Source organism: Biomphalaria glabrata, chromosome 18 (genome assembly GCF_947242115.1).
Source record: "Biomphalaria glabrata chromosome 18, xgBioGlab47.1, whole genome shotgun sequence".
Lineage (NCBI taxonomy): Eukaryota > Metazoa > Mollusca > Gastropoda > Planorbidae > Biomphalaria > Biomphalaria glabrata.
In genome coordinates, this window is record NC_074728.1 from 22,695,198 (window position 1) to 22,708,689 (window position 13,492).

The 13,492-nt window shown below is 34.7% G+C and overlaps 1 protein-coding gene across 2 annotated transcripts in view; it reads left to right on the forward strand.

Annotated features, from left to right (window-relative positions):
* The window catches only part of LOC106055530 (uncharacterized), a 50,671-nt gene that overhangs the window by 19,691 nt on the left and 17,488 nt on the right, over positions 1 to 13,492 (forward strand). For both annotated transcript variants that reach the window (XM_056016605.1, XM_056016606.1), the window contains 8 exons: positions 1,136 to 1,183; positions 2,007 to 2,063; positions 3,154 to 3,288; positions 4,928 to 5,026; positions 6,967 to 7,101; positions 9,229 to 9,327; positions 10,597 to 10,731; positions 11,474 to 11,563. In XM_056016605.1, coding sequence (XP_055872580.1) covers positions 1,136 to 1,183; positions 2,007 to 2,063; positions 3,154 to 3,288; positions 4,928 to 5,026; positions 6,967 to 7,101; positions 9,229 to 9,327; positions 10,597 to 10,731; positions 11,474 to 11,563 — 798 coding nt within the window. The remainder of the gene's footprint in view (positions 1 to 1,135; positions 1,184 to 2,006; positions 2,064 to 3,153; positions 3,289 to 4,927; positions 5,027 to 6,966; positions 7,102 to 9,228; positions 9,328 to 10,596; positions 10,732 to 11,473; positions 11,564 to 13,492) is intronic.

Consider the following 13,492-nt stretch of genomic DNA (forward strand, 5'->3'; position numbering starts at 1 on the left):
GTGGCAAGTTGATGGTCTTATGGTTTCTTTGTTTGCCACTGTGCTCAATCTTTGTGCCCTTTTTATTTCCAATGTCATGTAAGTTAATTTTCTATCTACTTATGTCTGAGCAGCTGCTACTGTTCAATGTGCCAAAACAGGGCTACTCAATGTTGTCTCACTGATAATAAAGATTATAATTTTCTGGCATTTTTTAGCCACTGTGTGAATCATAGAAAAATACTTACTTAGACTTTGCTCTTCCTGTGCTGTTGGGCACATTGGGCAGCAAGCTGTCTTCATAGAGATCTGTCACTGGCAATGTCTGCATACAACTATCATAAAACAAACTTTGCTGCCAAGCTCAGAAGTTGAGAAAAAAATATCATCATCATCAAACTCCATTTGAGTGAGGGCTTGAGAGGCTCAAATCCTCTCTTGCAAAAGCCCTGGACAGAAAACCTGCTTTCTTGTGAAGTGCATAAATATCACCATACAGGTCGAGAACGAGAATTTTTGGTTTCCCAGACCTGTTGAGACGGAGATCAGCGGGGGCACCGTGAATCAAAATTTGGCCATAGCCGTCAGAAATATAGCCAACAGGACAATGGCCTATCCTGCACTGTGCTATAATTGCTTGATCAGGCCTGGACAGCCTCCACCACGGGGAAGTGTTGTCAGGGCGCCTCATGCACTCCCAGACTCCATGGGCTTTTTGGGACTTGTCCCAGCACTCAAACCACTTTTCCATTTCTGTTTTTTGAATTTTAGCCAGAGCATGATGAAAACTTACAGCCTGTTCAGTGGGTGGAAATTGCCCGCCCTGGTGGGCCTAGGATTCTGCAAAAGTGTTGCCTGTCACAACTATGTGACTCGGTACCCACTGCATTATTACAGGGGTTCCTTAGCGTTGTTTTATGTTGTGTGAAGCCATGATGACAGTGTCGATATTCGGGGGCCATGGTCCGGGGCTTTGCAAAGCCTGTAGTACAGATTTTGAGTCAGTGAACATAAAAATCTGTTTTGCCCCCAAATGTCCCTCGCCGAGTTGAAAGTCAATGACTTTTAAGGCTTCACAGACTGTCATGGTCTCTGCATCGAAGCTGAAAAAATATAGGAAGTAAGTAAACATTTTCTTTGTATTTTTTGTTTTCAGACAATGACCAGGACAATGACGTTGATGAAGATCTTGGAATGGTTGAAGGTAAAACATATGCCAGCTATTCTTCTATCTGTTTGTAATAATCATTTTATTATTATTTTATAGACTCATTTTGAATGTTTTTACACAGATATGGAAAGTCTTTAGTTATTTGCCAATAATAATTTAGTTTATTCTGTTCACATAAGTAGATTTTAAGCTTTTTTTTAAAATTGTTTTTCTGTAGAGCATGGTGGGTATCTGAGAAGGTTTCTTTGCTGTCTTTAGGCCTTCGGCAAATGCTATTCTGCTTGAGTCAGGATTAGAACTTGAGCCCCCTTGAAGGGAAGCAAAATAGTTTATACCACTCAGCCACACATCTGAAGTTACATTTTTAGAATTTTTTTTTGGTGTCACTCTAACACATAAAGGGGCGTGATGGCTAAGTGGTAGCCTGCTTGGCTTCCCTACATTCCAGGTTCAAATCTTAGTGAAGACTGGAATGTTTAATTTTGTGATTTTTTAGGAAACCTTTAAATCCACCCAACTCTAATGGGTATCTGACAAAAGTTGTGGAAAGTAAAGCAGTAGGTCATGTGCTGGCCACATATCACTCTTATGGGCCATAGAATCAGATGACTTTTACATATCACCTGCCTTATAGATCGCAATGTCTGAAAGGGAAACTTTTGTACTTCCTAATACATAAGCTTACAAGGTGCAGTTGGATTAGCAATCTGGGACATCTCAAACTTGTATTGTATCTCAGCATGGGACAGATACTGATGTACCAAAGAACTAAGAGTTGCACAAAGTATTTAAACATGTTAGTTTAATATTCTGTCTCTTGCATCTCAAAAATATACTTTTTAAAAATTGTTTCCAGATGAAGATGTGGAGAAATACAGAAATTCTCGGACAACAACCGCCTTACCAGGGACAGGTATTTTATGACCTTCTAGGCCAGGGGTTCTCAACCTGTGGGTCGCGCCCCCCCCCTTGGGGATTGATTGACTATTTGCCAGGGTGCCCTAAGACCATCGAAAATATGGATTATCATTGTGTATTCTTCTATTGATGTGTGTGTGTGGGGGTTGTAAAAAGGGATTGCCGAGCTTAAAAGGTTGAGAACCCCTCCATGGTATACTTTTCCCCATCAGTCACAGCTTTCAAAAAATCATTTCTTTTCTGATCTATGTCAGTCGTATCAATTTAGCCTGTGCCTCCTTTTTTTTAAAAAAAAACAAAAAGCTTCACATTTAGTTATTTGGAAATTAAATTTTTTTTTTCAAAATGGTCTATGAAAGTGATTTATTATGTTTTATCAGCTGACCATGCCCATAGTATTGATTACACTATGGTGAGTCTTCTACGTAAACCTCTTAAAAGCTTTCATACCTAAGAGCTTTGGTTTGGTTTCTATATATCTTCTTATAATAGTTTTCGGGTTGTTATTTTTATTTCTCATAAATATGGCAAAAGCTCTTTGGGATGTTTTTTTTAATGTAGATGGTTTCCCTACCAATTCTCTCTATGGGCAGAGCATTTTACCAGTCAGTTCCCTCTCTATGGACATAGTCATTCCAAGTGAGCTCTCTATTTCTATGGGAATACCATATTTAATTGTCAGAAAGGGAGATTAGTTCTAGTAAATTATGTTATGAATGAAAGACATGAAAATGAAAATTAAGTAACTCTATCAGACCTTGTGATCTATGAGTCTGATAAGGTTGTCTGTTTCTTTGGCCAATGGTTAACCAGGGTGGCCAGCATAATGTCCAACCATCTCTATTTTCCCCAACTAATGCCACATATCCATTAAAGTTAAATGGACTCGAGGGGTGTCCTGAAAGATTCAAAATCTCATTCTACACCCAGATTTGAACCTCAAGTACCACTCAGCTTGAAAGCCAAGTTCTTTGCTACTCAGCTATCATGATCCTAAGTTATAAGTAAGTCAAAGCTAATTTAATGTAAAAATAGAATGTTCATAAAATATTTCAGTTAGCATTGTATAAATTGGATTTCTACAGGGTGTCCACCTTTCACATGGGGAGCAGGATGCGCCCAAAGCTGTGCTAATTGTGTGAAAGATTGTTTAAAATGGAACGGCACCTGCAGTGGCTGTAAAGGAGGTTTCAGTGACGCTGCTCATGGCTGTAATAAAGGTATAGCTTTTTTTTTAAAAGGGCTCTTCTGTCCCTACTTTGTTTCTTAGACCTGGAATGAAAGTATTGACATCTATCTGAAGTTGAAGGTTCTGGCCTATCTACACATCGTAAAATGTCACTGATTAGAGAGCAAGCTAAATGTCTGGCTGTTATGTGCGCAGCATAGTGTGAATGTGGAATGGGGCGAAGGCGTGTTGAAAGAAGAAGAGAGAGAAGGATCTGAAAATGGAGTCGTGTAAAATGAGGTTATTTTTGACATATTATTATATTTTTAATCGATTAAAGTCCTCATAATCTACTATAGATGGGTTTCTTTGGTGTATGATTATGAGCCTCATCTGCTCATAACACTGACTATATGTCAATTAACATTAGAAATGTTTGTAAAAATTGAAGCTTCTTTTTAGTAGATCATGTTTTAAAGACTTGATTGTCTTTATATTTTGAAAAAATTGGTCTTTTTTTAGTGTTCACAGGAGGCACTTGGTGATTCTAGTCATGGTGAAAACTAGGATTTTTAATTTCGGGATCTTTAGGGCACCGTTGGGTCCACTCAGCTCTAATGGGTACCTGACATTAGTTGGGGAAAAAGTAAAGGCAGTTGGTTGTTGCACTGGCCACATGACACCCTTATTGACCGTGAGCTACAGAAACAGAAGACCTTTAGCCTTTACATCATCTGTCTCATAGATCACGAGGTCTGAAAGGGGAAACTTACTTTTTACATTATTGCCTGCAATATGAAAACATTCAGAACTTATGAGATGGTCTGTAACCTGTAATTGATAATATTGTTAAATTGTATCTGTTCTAGCATTCAATTTGTTTTGAAAATAGTATCTTGACCTTTGTGTCTAGTAAATGTATATAACTGCTTTACCATCAGTTCATCCTTATAATAATTTATTTCTGAAGTAAATAATGGAATATACATTATGCACTGACACATACATTGATTTGTGAAACTCAGATGTCTTTCAGTTGCAGAATAATAATTGTATTTAAAAAAAAACAAAAAAAAACTAAAAATGTTTTAAGACTTGATCTAAATTCAAATCCAGTACATTTTAAAGAAAACGCCTGACGCTATTTAGGATAATACTACCTGTAGTATAGGATAATAATACCTGCAGTATAGGATAACACTACCTGCTGTATAGACCTGTTTCTGTATTTTATAAGTAAAATTCTCCTGTTGTCCAAGACTTCACTTCTTACATTAGTCAATCTTGCGATGTTTTTTCGCAGATTATATATATATATATAATGTGTGTACAGCTCCTTTTCTCTCAATAGATGCACCCAGGTGAATAAATATACATATATATATATATATATATATACAGAGAGAGAGAGATATAATATCAGTTTGAAATGTTGGAGATGCTTCATCTCATTAGATAATAAATTATGTCTGATAAACAAAAAAAGCTAAATTACTCCTTGCCCATCATAACTAGCATTAAAATATTTATTCTTATAAATCACACAGGATCCTTAACAAAATTATCTTCAATCATGAACTTGTACTAGTTAAACAGAATTTTTGTTTTTTTGTTTCACATTTACATTTTTTTTATTTATATAGAAAAGACATGTGCACGTCTGTTACATATTCAAATATGTTTTTCCACAGAGTGTGAAAAATATAAGTACGGAAAAGATTGCACTGGTGATTGTGCTGCCAAATGTGAAGGAGTTGACTGTTATGAGAGAGTTTATGGAGAATGCCAAGGTGATATTCTATTCTAGTTTCTGTTTGTCACTCAACATAACGTACATACACTTTTTCTTGTAGGTCATCTAGCGCTCATGTTTAATGTTAATTAAAAAAAATGGAATCCATATTTTGGAATTAGTTACAAACCTAATGTGATGACAATTTTAAAATGATGATTTTGTACCCCTTGTCTAATTTATATTCAACAAGAACTATACCGAATGTAAAAGGACAAAACAAAATACTTGACACAGAAGTTTCCCAAATGATTAACCCTGCAAAGCATTCAGACAATCCTAGTTCAGTCTCAGTTGTAATGGGCATAACATGTCTGCAGATGGGAGACTCCCACATCTCTAAAAGACTCTTATTGTTTATAGAAGCTGAGGAAGAAAATCGAGCACAAGGTGGAAATGAAATTGTTTCACAGACACCCTCAAAGGGTCTCTGAAAGATTTCAACATTGACCCTGCCACCTGCCAGATGAAAGTACATGATAAATCATTGTGGCGCTGTGAAAACTGGCGCAATGACTGCAGAAAACAAGCGCTGGGAGAGAAAAAAAAGTGCCAAAGAAAAAAATCAAAGCAACTGACAGAAGCTAAGCTTGAATGACCTGGTCTCTGTGCAGCCAAACATTCAGGGTCTCATCAGCCCCATGAGGAGGCACAAAACTGAAGTGAAAAGCTGTCATCATCTAACCACACCACAATAGATGAACTATATTAACTATATATATGTATTCTAGTAGACACAGCTGTCATCATCTAACCACACCACAATAGATGAACTATATTAACTATATATATGTATTCTAGTAGACACATTTTTAAAAGTTGTATCACTGTCAAGGACCACATCACAAACCAAGAGATTATAGACAGGGTTACTGCAGCGATTGGACCACATGATGACCTGCTAACTATCATAAAAAAAACGCAAACTTAAAATTTATGGCCATATAACAAGATCTTTGGGTCTTGCAAAGACCTTCCTTCAGGGAACAGTACCAGGAAAAAGAAGAAGAGGCAGACAGAGAAAACAATGGGAGGACAAAAATAAAAGAATGAAAGAGGTTCTAACTAAGGCTAAAGACAGAGAGGAATGGAGAAAAACGGTTGACGAGTCTTGCATGGTGCCCCAACTGTCTGATAGACTAAGGGATAGGTAAAAGTAAAAAAAAATCACTATCATTCAGTTTGTAGAACTCACTCGGGGATCTCTTTATAATATAAAAATGTGAAACAAAAACAACCAAGGAAACATCAGTCAAGTGTCGTGGTACTCAAGAGTTTGCCCTTTTTAGAAATGTATGTTTTAAACTAAAGGGCATGGTGACTGAGTGGTAAAGCTCTTTGGCTTCGGAACAGAGAAGGTCTCTAGTTTGAATTTCAGCAAAGACTGGGATTTTGAATTTCAGGATATTAAATTTGAAATGTTTTTCTTGCATGAGTGTATCATAAAAAAATAGAAATAAATAAAAAAAAATGATTGTTAACTCTTTCTCTCCTAACTGATGATACTAACGTTGATTTGACCCTTTAGATTAAATTAATTTTTGGTTTTATAAACTTGATTTGTGTTTTTCTTGCATAAGTGTATCATAAAAAAATAGAAATAAATAAAAAAAATGATTGTTAACTCTTTCTCTCCTAACTGATGATACTAACGTTGATTTGACCCCTTTAGATTAAATTAATTTTTGGTTTTATAAACTTGATTTGTGAGCATGCATTCTTCTATAATTATATTCCTAATATAACATTTCCTGATTACATGCACAAAAGTTTTTTAACTTTAATCCTAACAGGGTAGTGAAACACAAATGAGCAAAATGAATAATTCCATCGGGACATGGAAAATAATTACGAAGAGAAAGAGTTAAACTAAAAACAACTTTGGACTATGAATGTTTCACCTTTTTTGTGGCAATAAAATGTTCTCTCTTCTTACAGCATGTCCTCTCGGCTACTGGGGTGAAGGCTGCAAAGAGACCTGCTTCAACTGTAAAGGCGGCTGTGACACATCATATGGAAAGTGCACCAGCTGCATAGCAGGATTCAAAGATCCACAAACACATTGTTCTGATTGTAAGACACAGTTTCTGACGGTTTACAACGATCATAAAATTGTTTCTATAATGTGTCTCTTGATGACAGCAAGACTTTGTAATATGCTATCCTTGGAAGCTAAGTTATCCATCTTATAAAAATATATTAGCTTTGAGTCCAAAGATTAATTCCTAATTATAAAACACAACATTTTCTTAAATTCCAAATTTTATGTTCTAGACATTTTAGTAATAATATAATGAAAATACTGATATTGACAAAAAAAGAAAGCAAAAAATAAATTATACCTTTTATATAGCGCTACTTTCATGCTTATAGCATGCTCAGAGTGGTTTGATTCAATCTCATTTGTGGACAAGTGTTTGGGAGGGGGTATCTGGGAGAAGATTTTCACCTGTTGCGCTTTAAGGGCTCAGTAAACACAACTCTGTTCGAGTCGGGTGTCGAACCTTGAGCCCCCTTCATAGGTATCCAAGCCAAGTTCTATCGTACATAGCCTCTCAACCTCGCTTCCCAAAGAGCTGCTACCATCATTGACACTGCCGTACCACTATCCCATAATTTAAGGAAAAATGAAATGGAAAAGCATAGAAAATACAAGAACCTAAGCTTGGAGATTAAGCAGTAATGAAAGTTTTATAAAAAAAACAACAATATGCTCTATTGTTAGTTATATCAACCGAGGGGATAATGACAACTGATCTCACAGATACCTTCAAGGCCATTAATATCCCAAAAAGATTCTCATTGCCTGTCAGAGGGTGGTACTGCTGCAGACCTGCCACATCACCAGAAAATTTTTCATTGGACACTGTTAGGGGACAAGAATGAATTTTGTTTCTCTCTAATGAAGCCTGACCCTGGCAGTACCAGAGAATGAATATTAGTTAATTTTGACAAAAATAATCTTGATTATCCATGAGGAAAGGCTAAGATTAAGGGCATGATTTTTTTAGATGTAAATTTTTTTTTTTCCTGTTAGTTTTGCTTCCTTCACAGAATTTCATGATTTCACAACAGACTGGATTAGTTCATGGCTTTCTTGTTGAACATCTATGATGATCTAATATTGTAAATTGAAACTCATTATATTCATGCCAAAATTTGCTTGGAACATCAGTATTTATTATCTGGTTTTCCCTCTTTAATTATTGTCCTATAAAACCTTCTGTTTTTAGTTCAGTTTTAATAGAAATATTATCACCCATTATCTAGAGATATGTTCAATAAAAAGCCTTGAAAGTAGAAATTCTCTTCCAATAATGAAGATCTTTTTTTTTTTTTCATATTGACAGACGTTTCCAGATACTAGTTTTTCAAGCATTGTATATTTAATTAAATGATGCAAAAGGTTGTAAAATAATACCTAGAGAATTGTATTTGGGCACTGATAATATTGAAACAGTGTATTTCTTTAATTAGGGGGATGGTAGAAATAATCTTTTTTTACTAAGCTTATATCAACTCAATCTGTTTGTTTTGGATGAAGTTGAAATTTTGCATTATTATTTGTTGTACCTGACAAAACAAGAATTAAAAAAAATTAACCTATCCGTTAATTATTGGCAATTAATTATTCTGTTGGGTTTCCAACAAGGTAAAGAAATTGTACTTGACAGATGTAGTGGTATAAGTTAAATTAGTTCCCTTTATACTTTGTGTAGAGAATTAGGTCGTCGCTCAAAATTTTGAAACTTACGATAGAAAGATATGAAACTTATTTTCGTAAGCTCTTCGCTGGCACAGTTGTTAGGGTATTGGCTTGAGGAGGCTTGAGCCCTTGAGTTCGAATTCAAGTCATACTACTTTTTTTTTTTTACTATAAAATACATTTGAAACCTTCACCCAGATTTCCCTTTCTACCTCCATCCCCCCCCCCCTTTCTTTCCCAACTGCCAGACAAGTGATATGAACATAGTGCATTAAAAAAAGCTAATATTATGATATTAGCAAAAACAGTTGGTAAAAATATTTCTAATTGCACAGATTTATTATTGTTAGTCTAAAGCTATTACAGATGTAATTACATGACTGATCCAAACTAATTGATACAATCAAACTTAATATAAGCTTTGTTTTTTTTAAAATGTTTATTTATTTTTTTTAATTTTTACTTAATCTTTCAAAAAATTATTCCTTCTTCAGCTTGTGGTAACTTTGAATATGGAGAAGACTGCAAAAGTGATTGCAAAAACAAATGTGGGGGAAAAGATTGTTTTGAGCGTAGATTTGGAGAGTGTAAAAGTAAGTTGCTCCCCCCTTTTTTTTTCCAATTTAGCTTACAATTTCTAAAAATAAAAGGTAAAAGATTTGCGCCATCGAAATGTTCTTTTAAAACTAAGGCACAAGTTTTTTTAATGTTAATGCTTGTTGTTGAGTTGCCCGCTTACGTTTGCAAGTGTCAATTATTTTCAGCTGTAAGGACGTTTGAACCATGCAGTCTGGTGTCCACTCCACTCCACCATGGCACGTGTTGCTGGGCTTAACATTTATTGTCTGGAACATGGTCCGGAACATGTTTTAGAATAGGGTCTGGATAATGTTTTGGAACATGGTCTGGAACATGTTTTGGAACATGTGTTTTTTCATTCTGGCATTCTCTGACCAGAGACAAAAAATTAAAAAGTTATGTTTAAGTCATGGCTTAACTAATCTGATCTTAAAGATCTCAGTGGGGGAAAAAAGAAATTAGATTTTACCATTGTTTACCTTGTGAGGTGCAATGGATAAGTGTTTTAAAGCACTCGGCTTCTGAACCAGGGGTCAAATCCTGGTGAAGATTTCGATTTGTAAAATTGTAATCTTGAAAGTACCACTGAGTCCATCCAGCTCTAATGAGTAAAAATGTTTGTAAAATGTTTTACATGTTTCGGATGTTCCTTCAGAGTTGAAGATAGTTTACTTCCTAGTCCAAACCTCCCGCAGGACGACGGGGGATGGGAGCGGGCAGGATTTGAACCCTCGACCATCGATAAATCCGAACGACAGTCCAGCGCACAAACCACACGACCAGGCAGCCATCCTAAAATAAACCTGAAATATAATATATTATTCAATTGACATTACAGTTATAAATTTATCATTTTTAAGTCTCAGCAGTCTTTATATTTAAAAAAAAACAATTGTCCTTTTAGTTCCAACGGGCAGCGCCTAGCTTCCTACACAAAGTGTCCTGGGTTCGAATCATAGTAAAGACTTGAATTTTTAATTTGAATTTTTAATTTTGTGTTCTTTAGGGCACTTTAGGGCACAACTGACATTATTTGTGGAAAATTAAAGGCGGTTTGTTGTTGTGCTGGCCACATGACACCCTCATCAACTGTGGGCCACAGAAACAGATGACCTTTACATCATCTGCTTTATAGATCGCAAAGTGTGAATGGGGAATTTTTTTTTTGTGTTTACCTAAACTACAAATGAAACAACTAACTCAATAGCTAAAAAAAATGCATACAATGTATATATACAAATATATAGTTTATATATTCATATATACTTATAATTTATATGTAGAATGTCCTTTAAACAAATGGGGGCAACATTGTGCTGAGAGCTGCATCAACTGTAAAGATGACTGTGATAAGAGTTACGGAACCTGCAAATTCTGCAAAGCTGGGTTTAAGAACCCGAAAAATGGTTGTAATGTTTGTGAGTACATTTTTTTAAATGAGTTCCAACTTTTGTTAGTTTTGATAGAAGCTAAAGCTCATTGCAACCGTATTTTATTGTGGGGCTATATGTTTGTGTAAAATAGTTTTTCTGTAGTTTAAATTTGTCTGAGTTCTCAGTTGAAATGTAATTCTCAAGATTTTAATTTTGAAACCAAAAGTCATTCCTATAATGTGATAGTTTACTTTAATTACCCTGAAGCCATTCTCTACTTTACTTATCCTGAAATCATTGTACTAGCAAATTTTTATTAAGATGTGACCATCCACTTAAGTCATTTTGCTAGCTATTCATTCTTAAGATGTGTACATGTACTTTGGATTCCCTAATGTTAATTTGCTAACTATTTATTCTTAAGATGTGTACATGTACTTTGTTTTCCCTAATGTTAATTTGCTAACTATTCATTCTTAAGATGTGAACATGTACTTTGTTTTCCCTAATGTTAATTTGCTAACTATTCATTCGTAAGATGTGAACATGTAGTTTGGATTCCCTAATGTTAATTTGCTAGCTAATCATTCTTAAGATGTGATAGTGTACTTTGGATTCCCTAAAGTTAATTTGCTAGCTAATCATTCTTAAGATGTGATAGTGTACTTAAGTTACCTAAAAGTCATTGTGTTAGCAGAATGACACCATGTTAACCAATCTGCCCTGCCAAATGGGATATTGATAAGTAGACTTCTAGTTTTGTATCTTGTGTGACTGCATGTTTCAGCTTGTGGTGCTAATGAGTTTGGGGAAGACTGCAAAGGGAATTGCCAACAGAAATGTGGAAAAGATTGTTTCGAGAGAGCCTTTGGTTCATGTATGTATTAAGGTTGACTAAATTGAATTCAAAATAAATCAGGACTAAAATAATTTAAACCAAGAAATTTTTTTAAAATGCCAAAAGGCATTGCATACGCATGGAGACGTACTTCTATTGGCAAATGTCACAAATGTGATTGATAATGGAGCAAGTGAAAATACTCATTATACAGATGGCTGTATGTTGTTTTAAAGAAATAATTATAATAAGAAAGAAACTTGTCATACAATAATTTATATTATAGATGCTCTTTCAAAAAAAGGAAGGTCTACCATTTTTGTATTTATAATACATCTGGTGAAACTAGCATTTAATGATCATTTCAAATTTAAAGTGTACTAAGTAATTGTTTTTCTGGCTGATTCAGGCAATTCTGTTGAGGTTACATGAGTTCATTCTAGCTTGAAGATCAAGAGATTATGCTTGTGTTTTTCTGAGTTGAAATTATGCTTTTGTTATAATAAGCTGTGGTTAGCCTTTAAAGTGTTATTCTTACTATAATATCAGTAAACTGGACTCTTAGAAAACATACAGAAACTAGGATAGACATAAAATATAGTTGCAAGATTTATAACAAATAAATATTCACATTAGACTAGAGTAGCAACATTAGCACAGTCACTAAATTAAGAGATAGTTCAAGACAGAGGATTAAAAACGAAAGAAGCACTAATTAATAAAACACTGAACCAAACATACAGCCTGATTAATTACTCGGAAAGACAAAGATTAAATCACATTTTTTGTATTCTTTATGCTAGGACAAATTCATACAATGCTCTTTCTAGCTTGAAGATCAAGAGATTATGCTTGTGTTTTTCTGAGTTGAAATAATGCTTTTGTTGTAATTAGCTGTGGTTAGCCTTTAAAGTGTTATTCTTACTATAATATTGAATCAGTAAACTGGACTCTTAGAAAAGATACAGAAACTAGAATAGACATAAAATATAGTTGCAAGATTTATAACAAATAAATATTCACATTAGACTAGAGTAGCAACATTAGCACAGTCACTAAATTAAGAGATAGTTCAAGACAGAGGATTAAAAACGAAAGAAGCACTAATTAATAAAACACTGAACCAAACATACAGCCTGATTAATTACTCGGAAAGACAAAGATTAAATCACATTTTTTGTATTCTTTATGTTAGGACAAATTCATACAATGCTCTTTCTTTCCTAGTGCCATTAGAGCATGCAACAGGTTGCCTTAAAGTAACCAGGAAAACCAATGACTTATTAGAGTTTATGTCTTTAATAAAACATGCATGACTAGATTAACACATGTAATTATCTTCTTTTTAAAAAAAGGTCTGTAGTTTATAATCTATAAAGAAAAGTAAGATCAATTTAATGATTCTACTACCTGAATATTCATGTTTTAAGAAACAATCTTTGAAAGTTCTGTTCTTGTTTCTTTGTTTCTCTTCAGAAATATATTCATTTTAATTGTACACATCATAGGGATACTTGTATCTGCATATTATGACAATACAGCACTGCATTGATGTAAATACTCAACTCCAGATAGGAACTAAATTTACTGTTTTCATGCTAGGCACCATCCATCCCTCATGAGATTAATACACTCCCAATTCTAAAACAAAAAGTGACATTAAGACCCCGTCTCGCTTTGTAACCCTGTCACACCTTCCCATCCACTTCCTGAATTGTGTTGCTAAACCCCCTTGTATGGACATTTCTGCCTCCTTGGCCAACATTAACTCTTTCTCTCTGTGATTATTTACCACATTCTGGTGGAATTAACGTTGGTATTCTCAGTTAGGAGAGAAAGAGTTAATATCAGACAATTAGCCTTTGTGTCTGTTGTTTCTCATTGTGGCTTGTTTGATGTATAGCAAGGCCTCATTGCACTAACTTCCTCTATTTTATTACCTGCTCTCATAGTGAGCCTATCCTGCAG